The sequence below is a fragment of the Lethenteron reissneri genome, chromosome 36 (assembly GCF_015708825.2).
Source record: "Lethenteron reissneri isolate LAM-NWPU_2019-01 chromosome 36, ASM1570882v1, whole genome shotgun sequence".
NCBI classification, from domain to species: Eukaryota; Metazoa; Chordata; class Hyperoartia; order Petromyzontiformes; family Petromyzontidae; genus Lethenteron; species Lethenteron reissneri.
Window position 1 is genome coordinate 4,631,862 of NC_083814.1, and position 20,015 is coordinate 4,651,876.

Below are 20,015 nucleotides of genomic sequence, written 5' to 3' on the forward strand. Positions count from 1 at the left end.
GTCGTATGATGCGTGTTGGTTTTTTGCAACAGAAATATCTGCTGATAACATGTAACAAAATGTTAGATGAGGTAAAATATCAGCGGTATTTTACATAAATTATGTATCTTCACTTAAAGCTTTCGTGACTGCAGGAATTCATACTCATTGGGTCTTTCGGTAAAGTCACGTAGATACCCAAAGAGTATAAATTATGTAGTTTAAAAAACCTCTCTTTATTCTGCCAGCATAACAATGCCGTGACAAGCGGGAGCACCTGATCCATATCGTTATTTGTTTGCGAAATGCAATGTTCGATTCACAATTCATAACTACATTAATACACCTCTGGTACACTTACATGTAACTCCAAAGCTATAATATATTTGCGATTCATTAGGCACACTGCTTCCGTTGAAGCGAAGAACTGTTCCATTTGAAGCTTGGAAGTCATCGGTGGGATCCTTGTTGAAAACACCTGCAAAGAAATCCCATTGTTCATATATCAGAAAAACGATTTAAGTCCAAATTTAGTAGCATGGGGCCGTCCATAAACACTTAGGGGGGGTAGGGGGGTCAGACATTTGTGACGATGTGTGACGAGAAGGGGGAAGGGTTGAGAAATGTGATGTCACATCAAAATGCGCAACTTTAAATACATATAAACAATAATTGTTATAACATCACTAATTTTGATCAATTTTCATTATTAACTATATTATTATTTTAATTTACTAAGGTCACCTTTTATTTATTCCATGAAGAAGCATTTTGCTTCTCCATGGGAGAATAGAGAAGCATACATTTTGTAAATTTTTGAATGATTGTTATTAAACATTTAGATTTTAATGATTCTACCAGGGCTTTTCATTCTGTGGAATTAATATATGATTGTTATAATTGTACTCTCCATTTTGCTTCGTTCTACTACAAAGTTTCAAGTATTTTCATAGTTATAATTACTTTTAATATTTAATAAGAGAATTTCAACATAATATTCTTAACATCTGCAGTTTTAGTTAGACGTTGAATATTTTCAAGTGAATTTTATGCTAAATTTCAGCTTTCCAACACCTTTTTAATACGTGTTTTCTCCTATAACATCAGAGTGCAGCGCCACATTAAATACGCACTACAATGACAATAGTTTAAAGTGATCTGAAGCATGTTTTATTTTCAAAATGGAAATATGGTTTTGGGGGGAGGGGCAGAGCTTTGTGACGTCATATTTGAGGGGGGGTCTGACTTTTTGTGACGCTGTGTGACGAGGGAGGGAGGGGGGGTCAAAAATCGGCCAAAATCGCATGACGTCATTTATGGACGGCCCCCATCTCAAAACACATCGTTTTTCATAACAAGACAGTGGATCAGGCTGGCTCATGAAGTTGCTTCTAAATGAACCTTATTTTGATTTCTGGAGTCTCGGACAATGGCTGTGAAGCTCAAGAAAGAAAACGGGTAAATACGTAACTAAAAACACAGTCGATAATATTGCCAAAATAGGAAATAAATACATAATAATTGATGATTATGGAAATCGCCTTTATTCGTAAGTCAAAAATCCGTAACACTCTATCCAGTAATACCTCGTTATGTCGATATTTGATCATTCGTAATTGAGGATAATTCGGCATGGCTGCACTTTCAGCATATATAGAGTACTAGCTTTACTACCCGGCTTCGCCCGGGACTTGGATTCACCACGCCCGGCCGCCTTTGTCTCCTCAGTGGCGATGTTCACACACCACACTAGTTACTCGTTTGAGGCTGAGTCGACCTAGGGGAGGCCCAGGACCGGTTCAAATAATCGTCACCGGTGGTGGCCGTGAGCGGGAATTGATTGCCTTGCAAAATATATGCATTATTGCGCCCCCCCCCCCCAAAAAAAATACAAATATCTATTTTTATAATTTTTGCATGGTGCATAGTCTGGAAAGTACCCACATGGCAAATTTCAAGTTTGTTGCATGTCGGGAAGTACGCTAAACATTTTGAACAGACACACATAATCACAAATTTGCCTTTTATATACTGTACTAGCTGTACTACCCGGCTTCGCCCGGGACTTGGATTCACCACGCCCGGCCGCCTTTGTCCCCCCAGTGGCGATGTTCACACATCAGACCAGTTACTCGTTTGAGGCTGAGTCGACCTAGGGGAGGCCCAGGACCGGTTAAAATAATCGTCACCGGTAGTGGCCGTGAGCGGGAATACGAACTCGGGTCGCCGGGTTCGTAGCGCAGCGTGCTAACCACTACACTACAATGCGTTACGCTTCCACATGCGTGGGTCACATGACAGATTTGACGTCACAGCTCACTTGCCGTGCAAAAAATATATGCATTATTGAGCTCCCCCCCCTCCCCACCAAAAATACAAAAGTCTATTTTTATAATTTTTGCATGATGTCCAGTCTGGAAAGTACCCATATGGCAAATTTCAAGTTTGTTGCATGTCGGGAAGTAGGCTAAACATTTTGAACAGACACACATAATCACAAATTTGCCTTTGATATATATGGAGATATAGATTAGTAATTTACCATGAGCCGAATTGCCGTACCGAATGGTCCAATTTCAGCATACACGTGGAGCGACGCCGCATGCCACAACCAAAACAATGACTTACCGTATTTTCCCGCATATAACCCGCGGGGTGTACCACTTTTTACAAACAAAACAAGACCCTGCGGGGTATATGGAGGTGCGGGCTATCCCAAAAATGTTTTACACGTGTGACTCGTTTAATTTTTTAATTGTAGGACTATCCACTGTTCAACACTTACCTTTGACTAAAGCACTGCTGAATAAACCACTCACTAAAATTGCGCATGTTATCACGTTTTAAATTATTGGAATTGTTTGTACAATGAAACGACAATGTTTGAAGTGGGCGCACTTTGTGTTATAGTGACCTCCTATAGCGCTGTTTCGTACAGCGCTTTGTTTACCAAGAACGCATCCTGAGTGCCTGTTATGGACATCCCACATTACTATGGAATCTGCAAAACAACCACGATTGACTTCCTAAATTATCAATACTTGTTTTTGAAGCCCAGAAGGTGATGGGATGAGTCAATTCATGAAATGGATTCGAACTCGCTTCCCTGCTACAGCTCCATCCTACCAGATTAGGGACAATGACGAGCAAAGGTTAAAAGCCATTGACTGTGTGAAGGGCAGCTTCATTGTGACTCACCCAGCAGGCCTTTCGTGCGGTTGTTAAAACTCTCTTGCAATGAGGTGATGAAGTTGAGGGCCCCAGGAAGGCTGGACACGTTCACTGAGATGCCTGATGCGAAGGTGGCTACCACCTGTCCGGTTATTGTCCATTTGATCGACACGTTCTGCCTGTAGATGTCATCTAAATGAGAAAAACAAGGTGATAATTTAATATAACGTGGGCACATAAAAGTTAGTTATTATGCCCCGTTTCCACACCTATTAGGGTCTGAACCCTATACTCTTAGTTTTTTTGGTAAAGTCACGTAGGTAAAAAAAATTAAATTAAAATTAATAAAAGTATTAATAGAAATAAAATAATAATAAATCACGACGTTTCAGAGGCAACACAAGTCTCAGTCATCAGGTGGGACCGTCACAGCTAGATTTGCTGTATCAAGGTCTGAACCCTGTTGGCCCAGTACCGGTTCATAAATATCAAGAGGGGCCCTGGCCATTGGCCTCCATGCTCAACATGGTTCCAAAGTCTTCACCCCTTCTGCTCCACCCACGTTCCACTTTCTTGCCCACTATCATCCCGCAGGCAATAGGGTGGATGCCAGGAAATACATTGTCTAAACACGTGGTCTTTATCAAAGTGTATGGCATGGATCAAGTGATTGCAGGTAAAGTTAAAATATTCTTGCACTGCTGAGTAGATTTTCGTGATTGTGCTGTATAGCTCGCCGATATGTTTTAGGGCTATACTCCTTTGTTTGGCATATTCAATTTCTGCAGCTCTCAACACATGGAGCAAAACGTCAGACATCATGCCAAACAAGACGCAAAGCGCACCAAACACACATCAGAGCTACATCATGGGACCTCCTTTGCCAGTACCAAAATATGAGAATAGGTTTTCCCCTTTTTTTCTGGCAACAAAACAGATGTTAAGATGTTAAAACACCAAACTGAAACCTTTTACAAGGAATCAAAAAAAAAATCAGAGTGTTTTTTGTTTGCATTCTGACCACAAGTATTGTAGTTAATGCAGACATGATTCCTTGTAAAAGGTTTCAGTTTGGTATTTTAACATCTTAATACCTGTTTTGTTGCCAGAAACAAGGGGACAACTTATTCTCACACATCAGAACTTAAATATATCGTTTTTGTATTTTTCATCTTATGTTTCATTACTCCTGCCAAGTTGATTGCTCTTCATGTTCCAATTAATTTCGAGTGAACTTTTCAAATTTCACAATTGACGTTACGGGATTTTAAACGTCCTATGTGAAACAGACAGTGAGTATTTGTATGTATTTATTTGTATGGTTAATAAACTATAAAAACTATTTATTTTTTTTACCAGGTAAGGCCCAGCGAGCTATATAACTTTTTTTCAGAAGCGACCTGGCCACAACTAATAGCTCAATGAAGTGGCTTATCATGTGGACATTTATCGCAGCCAAATACTCTAAACGAATGTTTCTAAATGTCGAGGGAATAACCGTAGAACCCGGGGAAAAATCTATGCCACCATGGAAGGACGTGCAAACTCCTACTATACAGGCATCAGGGTCAGGATGGAACACACAACCTTCTGTATACCATGCGAGGTTAACATCTCGCAACCGTGGCACCCTAATGCACCCATAGTAATAATAACCAGGGGTTGCAACAAATGGCGAACATGCTCCTGCTAGGCCATGTTTTTTTTCACTAAAATAGACGGAAAGTTGAATCAAGGGAGTCATGTAACGGCATGTGCACATATAGATTCCATGTTGACTTCAGGATGTCGCAAATACCTCCAGAATAGTCCCAGCCCCAAATAGATCCTTCATTGACAAACACAGCTGGTGCAAAACCCTGTTCAGTAAACCAATTCGATCTATTTGACAGGCCAGTTGATGCGAGAATGCACAGGCTCTCCAGTACAGCCCCACTATAACAGAACGGCGCAAAATTGTGGTACCCATTGGCTGTAGAAATGAGGTATTATAGAATGTTAAATTGTTTATACAAACCTGCAACTTTAATACATTCAGAGGGATCAAGACAGGTCACATCAGTGACAAGAGTCAATGGTATGGTTATCATTAGGACTCCACAGATAAAAATGAAGCACATCATCACCGATACAATTTGTCTTAAGAGTGTCATGTATACAAAACATACAGAGAAACACAGTATATACGAAGCACAGCGAAATATAAAAAGAGATACTGCATGAGTTGTTTTCGTCCAGGTAAAACATTCAGAATTATTTACCTGTTGAATTGATCTGTTTGCCATCTACCAGTACTAATATGCTGTCGTTTTTGAGAATCCATTCAACCTGTAAAAGCAAAATTAGACAGTTTGTAAACAATCACGGGTAAAAACGCAATATTTGTTGTCATTGAGAGGTATGGGTAATAAAATACAGGACAGAAAAGTAGATTTTTCAATATAAAAAATAACATGAATAACGGATGCTTACTAACATCTCAGGTGTAATTTTTCGTGAATGCTTCTGTCACGTGCTGTTGAAGATCACTTGAAACTGTTTGGCTTTTTCACATAACCCCATAGTTCCACCGTGCCGTTAAAAAAACTGCTGCCTAATTATCATTGTTAAATAATTTATGAAACCTTCATCTATCTAACCTATATAATTCATTTTTTGTCTGTCTGTCCGTCCGTCTGCGTACGCTCCCTACCGGGGGATGTAGCTCTCGGACCGTGGGGTTCGCCGAGATTAAATTTTGCAGGTGGGCACGCCCCCGGCCCTGTGGTAAACTTAGGCATTTCCGATTTTTCGTCTCTAAACTTTAAATCGGACCGATTATCGATTTAGTGCGATTTCTCTTTATTTAGTTAGTTAAATCTTTATTTATTTATTTAATATTGCCGACTGGCGCGGACCACGGCGGTTGCCCCTGGCAACGGGTAGCAACGCCTTCGCTGCGGGGTGGACGCCATTTTTAATTCCCGTTAAAAATATGCGCACACATTAACACGCGACTCTGAGATAAATTCATCAAAGTTTCACGTCCTCTTCACTCCCCCCCCACCCCAATGTGTGCAATTACTATTATAGGGTCGGTAGATAATAAAATTATAGCGATTAGACAGTATTATTGTAGCGCGGTGGGGGGGGGGGGGTAACGGCCCCAGAACCCAGCCTCAGCCGGGTGAGCAATCTAGGCGCGGCCGGAGGCTCTGCACGGTACTAGGCCTCGACACGCAACTCTGTCAGGCGACGACTTTGTGGTATAAACTCGATAAACCCAGCGTTGCCCGGGGGAAAAATACATTTAAAATCTTCTGAAAACTTTAAAACATAACATACCAATGAAAATACAACTGTGTAATTAAAATTCTAAACCCGACCGCGCCAAGAATCGATTCTCTGAATCGCGAAAAGGAATCGAAGGTTGTAGATTCATTTAGAATCGCCCTGTTCCAGTTTAATATAAGTTTGTTATAGAGTCGATGTAAACTGCTACGAATGGGAAATATCCGGCGTTGACCGGGGCAAAAATATAATTAAAAACTCCTGAAAACTTTAAAACATAACATACCAATGAAAATAAAACTCTGTAATTAAATATGGAAACCTCCTACGCGCCAGGAATCGATTCTTTGAATCGCGCAAAGGAATCATCGAAGGTTGTAGATTCCTTTAGAATCGCCCTATTCCTGCCACGTTTGCTTAACATTTCCCACACACACATTCACACATTTAGCTTTTACATTTAACATACAAAACGTCAGCATGTACTGCTGTCATCATAGCTAAAAATATATACACCTTCACCACTCTCCCTCACCACTCTCCCTCACTCACCATCACCACTCACCCTCAACACTCACTATCACTCACTATCCCTCACCACTCACTATCACTGACCACTCACACTCACCCTCACCACTTACCCTCACAACTCACCCTCACCACTATTCCTCACTACTTACCCTTACCACTCTCCCTCACCAATCACCAATCACCCTCAAGCATACTTGGCGACACGTAAGTAAGTTTTTAAAACGGGAATAGGGTGAGTGGTGGTGGTGAGTGTTGAGGGTGAGTGGTGAGTGGTTAGGGTGAGTAGTGAGGATGAGTGGTGAGCGTGAGTGGTGAGCGTGACTGGTGAGGGTGAGGAAGAGTGGTGAGGGAGAGTGATGAGGGAGTGGTGAGGGAGAGTGGTGATTGGTGAGGGTGAGTGGTGAGGGTGTGATTGGTGAGGATGAGTGGTGAGGGTGAGTAGTGAGGGTGAGTGGTTGTTGTGAGGGTGAGTGGTTGTTGTGAGGGTGAGTGGTTGTTGTGAGGGAGAGTGGTGAGGGTGAGTGGTAAGAGTGAGTGGTGAGGGTGAGTGACGGTTGTGAGAGGTGATTAGTGAGTGGTGAGGGTGAGTGGTGATTGTTGAGGGTGTGATTGGTGAGAATGAGTGGTGAGTGGTGAGGGGTGAGGGTGAGTGGTGAGGGTGAGTGGCGGTTGTGAGTGGTGATTAGTGAGGGGTAAGGGTGAGCGTGAGTGGTGAGGGTGAGTGGTGAGGGTGAGCAGTGAGGGTGAGTGGTGAGTAGTGAGGGTGAGTGGTGAGCGTGACTGGTTAGTGGTGAGGGAGAGTGGTGAGGGAGAGTGGTGAGGGAGAGTGGTGAGGGTGAATGGTGAGGGTGAGGGTGAATGGTGAGGGTGAGTGGTGAGGGTGAGTAGTAAGTGGTGAGGGTGAGTGGTGAGGGTGAGTGGTGATTGGTGAGGGTGAGTGGTGAGGGTGAGTGGTGATTGGTGAGGATAAGTGGTGAGGGTGAGTAGTGAGGGTGAGTGGTTGTTGTGAGGGTGAGTGGTAAGAGTGAGTGGTGAGGGTGAGTGGCGGTTGTGAGTGGTGATTAGTGAGGAGTGCGTGGTGATTAGTGAGGGGTGAGTGGTGAGGGTGAGCGTGAGTGGTGAGGGTGAGTGGTGAGGGTGAGCAGTGAGGGTGAGTGGTGATTGGTGAGGGTGTGATTGGTGAGGATGAGTGGTGAGTGGTCAGGGTGAGTGGTGAGGGTGAGTGGTGAGCGGTGAGGGTGAGTGTTGAGGGTGAGTGGTGAGTAGTGATGGTGAGTGGTGAGCATGACTGGTGAGTGGTGAGGGAGAGTGGTGAGGGAGAGTGGTGAGGGTGAATGGTGAGGGTGAGTGGTGAGGGTGAGTGGCAAGTGGTGAGGGTGAGTGGTGATTGGTGAGGGTGTGATTGGTGAGGATGAGTGGTGAGTAGTGAGGGTGAGTGGGGAGGGTGAGTGGCGGTTGTGAGTGGTGATTAGTGAGGGGTGAGTGGTGAGGGTGAGGTTGAGTGGTGAGGGGAGGTTGAGTGGTGAGGGTGAGTGGTGAGCGGTGAGGGTGAGCAGTGAGGGTGAGTGGTAATTGGTGAGGGTGTGATTGGTGAGGATGAGTGGTGAGGGTGAGTAGTGAGGGTGAGTGGTGAGCGGTGAGGGTGAGTGGTTGTTATGAGGGTGAGTGGTGAGAGTGAGTGGTGAGGGTGAGTGGTGAGCGTGAGTGGTGAGGGTGAGTGGTGATTGTTGAGGGTGTGATTGGTGAGGATGAGTGGTGAGTAGTGAGGGTGAGTGTTGAGTGGTGAGGGTGAGTGGCGGTTATGAGTGGTGATTAGTGAGGGGTGATTAGTGAGGGGTGAGTGGTGAGGGTGAGCGGTGAGTGGTGAGGGTGAGCAGTGCGGGTGAGTGGTGATTGGTGAGGGTGTGATTGGTGAGGATGAGTGGTGAGTGGTCAGGGTGAGTGGTGAGGGTGAGTGGTTGTTGTGAGGGTGAGTGGTGAGGGTGAGTGGCGGTTGTGAGTGGTGATTAGTGAGGGGTGAGGGTGAGCGTGAGTGGTGAGTGGTGAGGGTGAGCAGTGAGGGTGAGTGGTGAGTAGTGAGGGTGAGTGGTGAGCGTGACTGGTTAGTGGTGAGGGAGAGTGGTGAGGGAGAGTGGTGAGGGAGAGTGGTGAGGGTGAATGGTGAGGGTGAGTGGTGAGGGTGAATGGTGAGGGTGAGTGGTGAGGGTGAGTAGTGAGTGGTGAGGGTGAGTGGTGAGGGTGAGTGGTGATTGGTGAGGGTGAGTGGTGAGGGTGAGTGGTGATTGGTGAGGATAAGTGGTGAGGGTGAGTAGTGAGGGTGAGTGGTTGTTGTGAGGGTGAGTGGTAAGAGTGAGTGGTGAGGGTGAGTGGCGGTTGTGAGTGGTGATTAGTGAGGGGTGAGTGGTGATTAGTGAGGGGTGAGTGGTGAGGGTGAGCGTGAGTGGTGAGGGTGAGTGGTGAGGGTGAGCAGTGAGGGTGAGTGGTGATTGGTGAGGGTGTGATTGGTGAGGATGAGTGGTGAGTGGTCAGGGTGAGTGGTGAGGGTGAGTGGTAAGCGGTGAGGGTGAGTGTTGAGGGTGAGTGGTGAGTAGTGATGGTGAGTGGTGAGCATGACTGGTGAGTGGTGAGGGAGAGTGGTGAGGGAGAGTGGTGAGGGTGAATGGTGAGGGTGAGTGGTGAGGGTGAGTGGCAAGTGGTGAGGGTGAGTGGTGATTGGTGAGGGTGTGATTGGTGAGGATGAGTGGTGAGTAGTGAGGGTGAGTGGGGAGGGTGAGTGGCGGTTGTGAGTGGTGATTAGTGAGGGGTGAGTGGTGAGGGTGAGGTTGAGTGGTGAGGGGAGGTTGAGTGGTGAGGGTGAGTGGTGAGCGGTGAGGGTGAGCAGTGAGGGTGAGTGGTAATTGGTGAGGGTGTGATTGGTGAGGATGAGTGGTGAGGGTGAGTAGTGAGGGTGAGTGGTGAGGGTGAGTGGTTGTTATGAGGGTGAGTGGTGAGTGGTGAGAGTGAGTGGTCAGGGTGAGTGGTGAGCGTGAGTGGTGAGGGTGAGTGGTGATTGTTGAGGGTGTGATTGGTGAGGATGAGTGGTGAGTAGTGAGGGTGAGTGTTGAGTGGTGAGGGTGAGTGGCGGTTATGAGTGGTGATTAGTGAGGGGTGATTAGTGAGGGGTGAGTGGTGAGGGTGAGCGGTGAGTGGTGAGGGTGAGCAGTGCGGGTGAGTGGTGATTGGTGAGGGTGTGATTGGTGAGGATGAGTGGTGAGTGGTCAGGGTGAGTGGTGAGGGTGAGTGGTTGTTGTGAGGGTGAGTGGTGAGGGTGAGTGGCGGTTGTGAGTGGTGATGGGTGAGTGGTGAGTGGTGAGGGGTGAGTGGTGAGCGTGAGTGGTGAGGGTGAGTGGTGAGGGTGAGTGCTGAGTGGTGAGGGTGAGTGGTGAGAGTGGTTAGTTTTGAGGGTGAGTGGTGAGGTTGAGTGGTGAGGGTTAGTGGAGAGTGGTGAGTGGTGATTGGTCAGTGGTGATTGGTGAGGATGAATGGTGAGTAGTGAGGGTGAGGTTGTGTGGTGAGGGTGAGTGGTGGTTGTGACGGTGAGTGGTGAGGCTGAATGGTGAGGGTGAATGGTGAGAGTGAGTGGTGAGGGAGAGTGGTGAGGGAGAGTGGTGAGGGTTAGTGGTGAGGGTTAGTGGTGAGGGAGATTGGTGAGGGAGATTGGTGAGGGAGATTGGTGAGTGGTGAGTTGTGAGGGTGAATGGTGAATAGTGAGTGGGAGTGGTGAGTGGTGAGGATGAGTGGTAAGGGTGAGTTGTGAGTGGTGAATGGTGAGGGTGAATGATGAGTACAGTCAATATGCACTGCTGTAATCATAGCAGGTACCACCACCACAGAATGTACTGCTGTCATCATAGCAGGTACCACCACAGTATGTACTGCTGTCGTCATAGCAGGTGCCACCACACTCGGTATGTACTGCTGTTATCATACCAGGTACCACCACCACAATATGTACTCCTCTCATCATAGCAGATACCACCACAGCAGTATGCACTGCTGTAATCATAGCAGGTTCCACCACAATATGCACTGCTGTCATCATAACAGGTACCAACACAGCAGTATGCACTGCTGTAGTGATAGCAGGTACGACCTCAGTCGGTATACACTGCTGTAGCGATAGTAGATACTGCTATCGAGTTGGTAGATACCGCTATAGTAAATACTAAAACAGTCAGTATATACCGCTACAGTCAGTCAATACTGCTACAGTCAGTATATACTACTATACAGTCAGTACATACTACCACGGTGAGTAGCTACTAGAGTCAGTAGATACTATTATAGAGTGAGTAGATACTGCTATAGATTTTGTAGTTACTACTATAGTCAGTGGATACAACTATAGAGTCAGCAGATACTATACAATTAGTCGTTACGAGTATATAGTCGGTAGATACTACTGTAGGCCCAGTAAATACTACTATGTTCAGTAGTTATTACAGTCACTAAATACTACTACACAGTCAGTAGCTACTACTGGCTCAGTAGATACTACGGTACAGTCAGTAGATACTACTACAGAGTCAATAGATACCACTTCCTCTGTTGTATGTAAGGTGTTGTTAGTATATATACCTACGAGGGGTAAAGATATTTTTGAGGGGGGGGGGGGAGACCACAATTTTCGGAAACCTTTTGACATCAACTATTTACCCCACACTTTCTAAAACTTTTTGGACTTGTGAAAGCCTCTTATATATTTGTTGGTGGAGAAATGTACAAACAGCCCACCGGGCTTTGACAATACCTTAGTATCTGTGTATATATATATGTAAGGTTTTTAAGAAATATATTTTTCACCCGGGCAAAGCCGGGTACTTCCGCTAGTAGTTTATAAAGATGGGCTATAAGGTAAAGGTGTAGCCCTGCAATTTCACACTCATGCCACTGCTGGCAAAAGAGTGTCCACTAGAGGGAGCACGAGAAAGTCCCTCTATGTGTGTATGTATGTACGTTGAACTTCTTTCGCACCGTACGTAGCCAACTGTGGTGTATTTTATTGCAAGTATATGTAATTTTTTTAGACATTTGTTAATCCACTGCTGGATTAAGACCTCCCTATATGCTGTGTTAGCCGAGGTGGCTGTTTGACCAAGTTTCACCGCACTGCTCAGTGCAGGTTGGTAAACAGCGGGAGCCCAAGGCCAGTTCATATATCAATTGTTGGCCACACACATCTTAGAAGAGGTGGGAGTACGCACACATTACCCCTATACACGCGTGATCTGCCGATCAGACCGTCTGTGGGGTGCCCATTTAAACTGCTGGCTGGACAGAGGCGGTGGGGGGGGGCAATTTATGTCTTTAAGCTTGGGAACCTAATATTTGTCAAGCTATTTGCGTGTACCTTAATGCCGCCGGTCTCCTGTGCAACAATGGCTATGAAGGAAGTTGCTTTTGAAGAAATATTGGCGGAGGCATTGGTCCTCGCAATTCCTGTGCGGCCCTGCATGGTGAAATTCACCCCATCTCCAACCGCTTCCAACACAGTGTACTCTCCCAGGCCATTGAAGGTGTACGAGACATTGTCCAGGGTCGTGATGTGAGGGTCGCCAATGAGAAACGCTGCAATGAAAAAGTAACCAAGTTTACAATGCCGGATCGCTGGGGTCATAGCGCAGTATGCTAACCATTGCACCACCATTCCACCAAATTCATGTTTTTGTTTATATTCATGGAACTATTAAAATTTTTTTACGATATTCAATTTGACATTGGGTGGTGCTTATCTGGCCCGAAACCGGGATGAACGTTCCATATGACTGAGTTTACACAGTTGATTGCAGACCAAGATCAATATGTGAACTCTATTAATATATACCGTGTATCTTGTGAATATTCCTCATTCAAGTTTATTTCAATGCCTGAAATGGAGACTCATGTTGCAGCATATCCTGTAATCATAGTTGGAAAGCACTGGTCTTTATATATCAAGCAATGATCTTTGAAAGCTTAGCCCATGGGTGACCACATTGGACATCTGTGAAAAAGAGCTTTATAACTCATCGGCTTCCACCAGTGTAAAAAACATTTTGATTCTGAACATTTAAATAAACGTAATGCTTAACAGATGACTCTTACCAGCAAAGGGTGGCCTGTAAAAAGCACATTTGTTGGGAGGGCGTTTCTGTTGGTACAGACTGCAAAACCTGGCATCTCCAGACTGGCAACATGATTGATATGGTTGTACTTCATTTGCTGAAAACAACAACAAAAAAATGTTTGTGTGTAACATCATTGACTTAGTTCTCCACTGTGTTTTCGGTTTGTACTGTGTATTGTTCAACGTGAGGACCTTGTTCAGGAACTGAGAGCTTCTTCAGGAGCTGAAAGAAGCTCCCAGCACATGAAGGTAAATACCATAGTGAGCAATACGCGGTGCAATCCGAAAACGGACGAAACAACGCAACCGAGAGAAACTTACGCAGGAGTAAGGAGTAATAATTTTAGAAAGGCAAAAAAACCCGCTGGCAATCCAGGTACACAATTCCCTAAGCACTTGTAACCACATCACTTAAAGCTTTTGTGGCTGCAGGAATTCATATTCCTTGGGTCTTTCATTAAAGCCACGTAGATAGAAAAAATATTTTAAAATAAAAATAATAACAATATCACGACGTTTCGATCGCAACACAAACAATCGTCATCAGGTGAGAGCTGCTGAGGTAAGAAAAAAGCGCTAAGGTAGGGATTTATAAAGGTTTGAGATGGGTGTAGCCCAAGGGTCAGTGGGCGGGGCTAGAGATTAAATGTGCATGTAAATGTAATCTATATATATAAAATCGTGAATCTGTCTGTTTGTCTGTGTGTCTGTGTGTCGCCGGACCATACGCACTTTCATTGGACGAAATGTCAGGGATTTGCGACACACGATTGGTCCGGCGGTTGCCCCTGGCAACGGGTAGCGACGCATTCGCCCTTTTTAATTCCCGTAAAAAATAGGCGCACGCATTAACACGCGACTCTTGAGGTAAATTCATCAAAGTTTCACGTCCTCTTCACTCCCCCCCCCACCACAATGTGTGCAATTACTATTATAGGGTCGGTCGATTATTAAATTATAGCGATTAGACAGTATTATTGTAGCGCGGGGGGGGGGGGGGGAATGGCACCCGTACCCAGCGTCAGCTGGGTGGGAAAATCAGGCGAGGCCGGAGGCTCTGCATGGTGCTAGGCCTCGACACCCACCACGCCACTCTGAGGTAAATTCATCAAACTTTCACGTCCTCTTCACTCCACCGCCACCCCAATGTGTGAAATTACTATTATAGGCTCCGTAAATCATAAAATTATAGCGATTACACAGTACTATTGTATCGCGGGGGATCGGCGCGCCTCACTAAAACCCTACAACGGATCGGCGCGCCTCACTAAAACCCTACAACGGATCGGCGCGCCTCACTAAAACCCTACAACGGATCGGCGCGCCTCACTAAAACCCTACAACAGATCGGCACGCCTCACACAAACCCTACAACGGATCGGCGCGCCTCACTAAAACCCTACAGCGGATCGGCGCGCCTCACACAAATCCTACAACGGAAGTGTAACGCATTGTAGTGTTGTGGTTAGCGCGCCACGCTACGAACCCGGCGACCCGAGTTCCATTCCCGCTCACGGACACCACCGGTGACGATTATTTGAACCGGTCCTGGCTCTCCCCTAGGTCGACTCAGCCTCAAAACGAGTAACTGCTGTGGCGTATGAACATCGCCACTGGGGAGACAAAGGCGGCCTAGCGTCGTGGATCCAAGACCCGGGCGAAGCCGGGTAGTAAAGCTAGTATAAGATAAATCTTGATAAATGAAGTTGTGGGGGTGGCCATTGTATTGTGAGAGATTAGCATAATAATAGGGTTTTTCCCCTTTTTTCTGGCAACAAAACTGAAACCTTTTTACAAGGAATCATGTGTGCATTAACCACAATACTTGTGGTCTAATGATGAAAGAGATTTGCTTGTAAATGTAAGCTAGGGAGAGCTCGGAAAGGAGCATCACCACCTGGAGGCAACGGTGGCTGTGTTAGTGAATGTAACTCAAAGAGTCGAAGATAATTGCTAACACAGGTAGGCAGGAAAGGAACAACACAGCCAGTTATGACCTAAACTAGTTAATAACGTCCTTCCAATGATTGCTCAGTTGTACCCATCATCTCGGTTGAAATTGTGTCTGTTTATATATCTGGATGGCTTCATGGACGAATCATTGCTGATAGCCAGTAGGTTTGCAGAGTACCTTCGTCTTGGTAAAATCAATTTCGTGTGTGCCCACAGCGTTAAAATAATGATCAGCCATGGCTGAGGTATTGGTCCTACCGTGTTTCAGATCTGCCTTATGTTCACGAACCCGGTCCGAGACATGTCGATTAGTTTCCCCAATATAACTGCTGCCGCAGACACCTTAGCTTGTAGACACCGGAGTATTGCATGTCAGGGATCACATCCTTTATAGATGGGATCAAATCACGAATTTTATGTACTGTGTTGAATCGTACCTGGATTTTGTGTTTGCTCATGATTTGGGAAATATTTTTGGTGACCCCTGCTATGTATGGCAAGGTGATGGTTTTGATTGGGTCCTCAGATGGTTCTTTCCCACAGCCACCATTAGCTGTGTTAGTAAATGGCGGCTTGCCATCCCTTTCCACCTCCAGGTGGCAATGCTCTTTTCAGAGCTCTCTCGATCGCAACACTAGCAATCGTGATAATTTACAAGCAAATTTCTTACATTGACATGCTAATCTCTCATAATACAATGGCCTCCCCCACAGCTGCTTGCAATCCTTTTCCACCTCCATGTGGCGATGTCTGAGCTCTCCCGAGCTTACATTTACAAGAAAATTTCTTACATTGATATGCTAATCTCTCACAATACAATGGCCACCCCCACAACTTCGTTTATCAAGATTTCTCCTATCTTACATTTACATGCAAATTTAATCTCTAGCCCCGCCCACTGACCCTTGGGCTACACCCATCTCAAACCTTTATAAATCCCTGCCTTAGCAGCGCTCCCTCCATATATTTTTTCCTACCTCAGCAGCTCTCACCTGATGATGATTGCTTGTGTTGCGATCGAAACGTCGTGATCTTGTTATTATTTTTATTTAATTTTTTCTATCTACGTTGCTTTACCGAAAGACCCAAAAAATATGACTGAAAAATGTAATAATCCTGAACTTGTAATCATTCAAATGTGAGTCAAGCATTTTGCCAAAGTGCCATTAGGCCAGGAACAATTACAGGTGTAAATAACATGAGTGTAAAGAAGGTAATAAAATTGCATATCATAGAAACAAAAACCTTGTTCTTGCACTTTCCCGCAGAGTCTATATTCATTACTTTTCACAACAGAAGGGCCTCCACTTCAGGAAGCTCTAGAGGCCATCTCTAAAGGCTAATTTGATCTACGGCTCAATGCTTGCCAAACAATTTGGAATAGGTGGCAGTACACACATTCTACCCCACCACACACTAACAGCATATCTACCTAGCTGTGGTGTTCCGATTTATACGCTGGATGGACAGCGGCGGTGGGAGATTTAAGTCAAGTCACAATACAACTATTTTGCACTATTAACATCACTTACTCGAGTAAAGTTGAATGTCTGGCTGCAGAATGTTGGGGATCCAAGGGGTAGGAAGATACCTCTCATACGACCCAGACACAAGGGCCCCAAATGTGTTGTAGTGGCATCTCACCCCTCCACCAAATATATCTTTATTAAAGTTCTGCAAGCTCATAAATGAACCTGGCACAAATAAAAAATTTCAGCATTAATACGATAGAATTTGAACGGAGGGGGGGGGGGGGAATCGCAGTGGTTATATTCACATTTCAGCATTCACATGTATTGGACTAAAGTGATATTGCCATATAAATATAAACAGATTAACCTATATATTTTTTTCTGGTACAGAGATGAGTGTATAATCAATTGTGCAACAGAGACAGAATTTGTAACTTAATGACAAGTGTATTTTTAAAGATGTAAATATAGCTAGTCAGTTATCTAAATATGTGGTTATCTGGTGTGGTGATCAAAATGGTAATTTGCTACAAATAACATCAGGAACATAAATCGCTTAGTTTCAATTACATCATAAACTGCAACATATTTTTTAATCACTAAAATACAGGACAAAGGATAATCTAACAATTAATGGTTTATACAATGTAATTTTTGCAGTGACTTGTTTAAAAAATTTCCCAAAAGCAAATTAATGTTCAGCCTCACCTGTGACATTTAGAGGCTGGTAGCCATATCTGGATATGAGGTCCCCATTGATGTAGGACATGTCAAACTGTCCTTGCCACAAAGAGCAGGGGCAGGTAGTGAATCTGCTGATGGAAGGCAGGACTAACTCATTCCTATACCAGTCCATACACTTGCGCTTTGGATTAGTGGTCACAGCCACGTTTGTATCCAGCCTGTAAGCCCATCTTCCTGTTAGACCTGCAACACATGCATTTATTGACGTTATATATACTCTATAAACTCACCATCATTATTGACAAAAGGATTGGAAAATTTGAAATAAAAAAGCCACATGTTGACCACAACACTTAGTCAACACATTGTCATGGACAGAAAATATACACACATTAACTAGCTTGGATAACAAGGTAGACCATTGCCGCTTTAAAGTAGTGTCCTGTATATAGCATTTGCACTCAACTACTTAAAAAAACTACAGCATACATTATAATTAATAAACGGGCATAGACATATCAGAATATTAATTGTTTCAAAAACCACAAATGAAGTGCCACTTCACTGCAGGAAGCACCGTGTAATTTTTTTTAAACATAATACGTTGTAACAAAATTATTGCCACTCGCGACGTTTTACCCATGGCAAACCAAGGATGTAATGCATGGGAAAATAAAAATACAACGGTAAAAAGGAAAAGAGAAGAGAAAGAATGGGGAAATAAGAGGAAAAGAATGGAAATTAAATGGGAAAACGTGAGCATATGGTCAGGAAAGATGAGGAGAGGGTGGAGGCCACATAAGGGCCTCGACGTTGCATGGAGCAGCATCTGTTTTCACAGGGGGTGGGGAGACGGGAGGGATTCAGAGTGCAAGTAGTCACACAGAGGTCACGTGATTTGCGAGAGGCATAAGCTCATTTAGATATGTAAATTTACCCAGGAAATTCTTGTTTAACAAATACTCTTGAATGTTTGGCATGTGGAAGGAAACCAGTGATGCCTGTCTTACCAGGAACTCTTACGAACCAAGTAGTAACCCAGTTCAATCCCGGTTATCTTCTGAGATCAGGCAAGAAAATAGAGGGCAATTGCTAATAGGAATGATGTGCCAAGTTACAAAAATGGTTATTGGATGCCATGGTAAGTTGGTGGGAAAATGTCTCTTTGGCAGTGATAATCACCACAATAACAAAACATGACTACCAATATCATCCATAATAGAGGTTTTTTTGGGTTGGATTGCATAAATATAAAAATGTGTTATTAAAACCCGCCACCACCCAACTAGTAAGGGTTGTCACGTAAACAGAACATGCCAATTAGTCACTAGTACAGCACACCGGTGTGTTGGAGAGCCAAGCCACAACATTTACAATCTGAGCACGACGTTTCGCCAGTAATTACAACTAGCTTCATCAGACTGTGTCGGGTGTGGTATTAAAATACACAAATGCTAAAATATTAGAATTGTATGAAGATGCTGCTTCAATGAACTTTTAAATGAAAGTAAAATAATAACAATTTATTCTTTGATACTGCATTATCAGTTGTCAAGAGAGGCCTACGTGCTGTGAAAAGGGCCGTTGGTTGGCCTCTCTGTGTGCTGTGAAAATGGCCGTAGCCCTCTGTGCTGTGAAGGGCCGTTGCTCAAAATATCACCTTAAACAATAACTGGTTTCATAGACACCCTGTAACAAGCTACTGTTCAGGGACATATAGATATATCACACTCAGCGGGACGGCACTAGCATAAGCTAAAAAAATCCAGCTGTGGTTGTGTGCGTGACTTTTACGAAGACTGGTTGTGAAAGATCCATGCTCTTTGTTTGAAATTAACCTTTACATGAACTTGCAAGGAATGTGTGCTGCATCATGCAAGTGGTAAACCAACCCACTTTTATGGAGAAGCAACGTGTAAAAAAACAAATGCTTCACGTTAAAATAACGCATTTTGATGATTTACAAATGGCAAAGGAAATCCACATTTTGTATCAAAATGCAGCCCCGGAGGGTGAGTGGTCACCATATATGGACAATTTGTGTAGAAATGTCATCAACCATGATGGCTTTTTTAACTAAACACTGCCTTTTACATAATTTCAGTTGTTAAATGGTGATTGACTCAACCCATAATTCCTTTGGGGGTAAATAAAGTGAGTACCCTGCCATATAATTTGGCTCTGGCATACAAAATGAACGATTGCCCACGTTCTATTGTACGGGAAATTAATTGATCTTTTTACGTTAAAAAAATCACATGATGAACTCTGAACTGATGCCTAACCAAATAGAGTACAATTAATATTAATATAGTGGATGCCACGAATGTTATGGCTCAATTTCTCACCATTTAATTTATTTCCTTATTGCTTGCTCATAAAATGTTATACACATTTTTGAGATGTTGACCAATTTAAGAAATCTATTTACCAAATCAGACATTTAGATGGTATAAATCAACACGGCAATGTCGGACCACATAGAAGCCTGAGAACTTCCATATACAGATTGTCCTGTCTCATCCACCAAATAGTCCAGACGTGGTACCCTCATATTCACGTACGCTAATACATAAAACTTTTCTAAAAATTCATAAAAAAAGATATATTGTTGATGAAAAAGAAGCCATTACTTTTATGGGAAGTCTTCTCCTACCAAATAAGCTTCATATTAAGTTAAACATTGCTATCAATAATGAGAGGTTTATAAACGTTTTTTTTCTCTCCCTCAAAAGTCACAAGCCCTGTTTGTATTTCCCCAAATACGCCTCGACAAAACCTTAAATAAACATAATGGGAAATCCACAACA

At 43.9% G+C, this 20,015-nt stretch overlaps 1 protein-coding gene across 2 annotated transcripts in view; it reads right to left on the reverse strand.

Annotated features, from left to right (window-relative positions):
* The window catches only part of LOC133351031 (mucin-19-like), a 285,024-nt gene that overhangs the window by 136,620 nt on the left and 128,389 nt on the right, over nucleotides 1-20,015 (reverse strand). For both annotated transcript variants that reach the window (XM_061565914.1, XM_061565915.1), the window contains 7 exons: nucleotides 17,230-17,448; nucleotides 16,582-16,743; nucleotides 13,075-13,191; nucleotides 12,341-12,558; nucleotides 5,412-5,478; nucleotides 3,178-3,342; nucleotides 341-457 (listed from right to left, as the gene is read on the reverse strand). In XM_061565914.1, coding sequence (XP_061421898.1) covers nucleotides 341-457; nucleotides 3,178-3,342; nucleotides 5,412-5,478; nucleotides 12,341-12,558; nucleotides 13,075-13,191; nucleotides 16,582-16,743; nucleotides 17,230-17,448 — 1,065 coding nt within the window. The remainder of the gene's footprint in view (nucleotides 1-340; nucleotides 458-3,177; nucleotides 3,343-5,411; nucleotides 5,479-12,340; nucleotides 12,559-13,074; nucleotides 13,192-16,581; nucleotides 16,744-17,229; nucleotides 17,449-20,015) is intronic.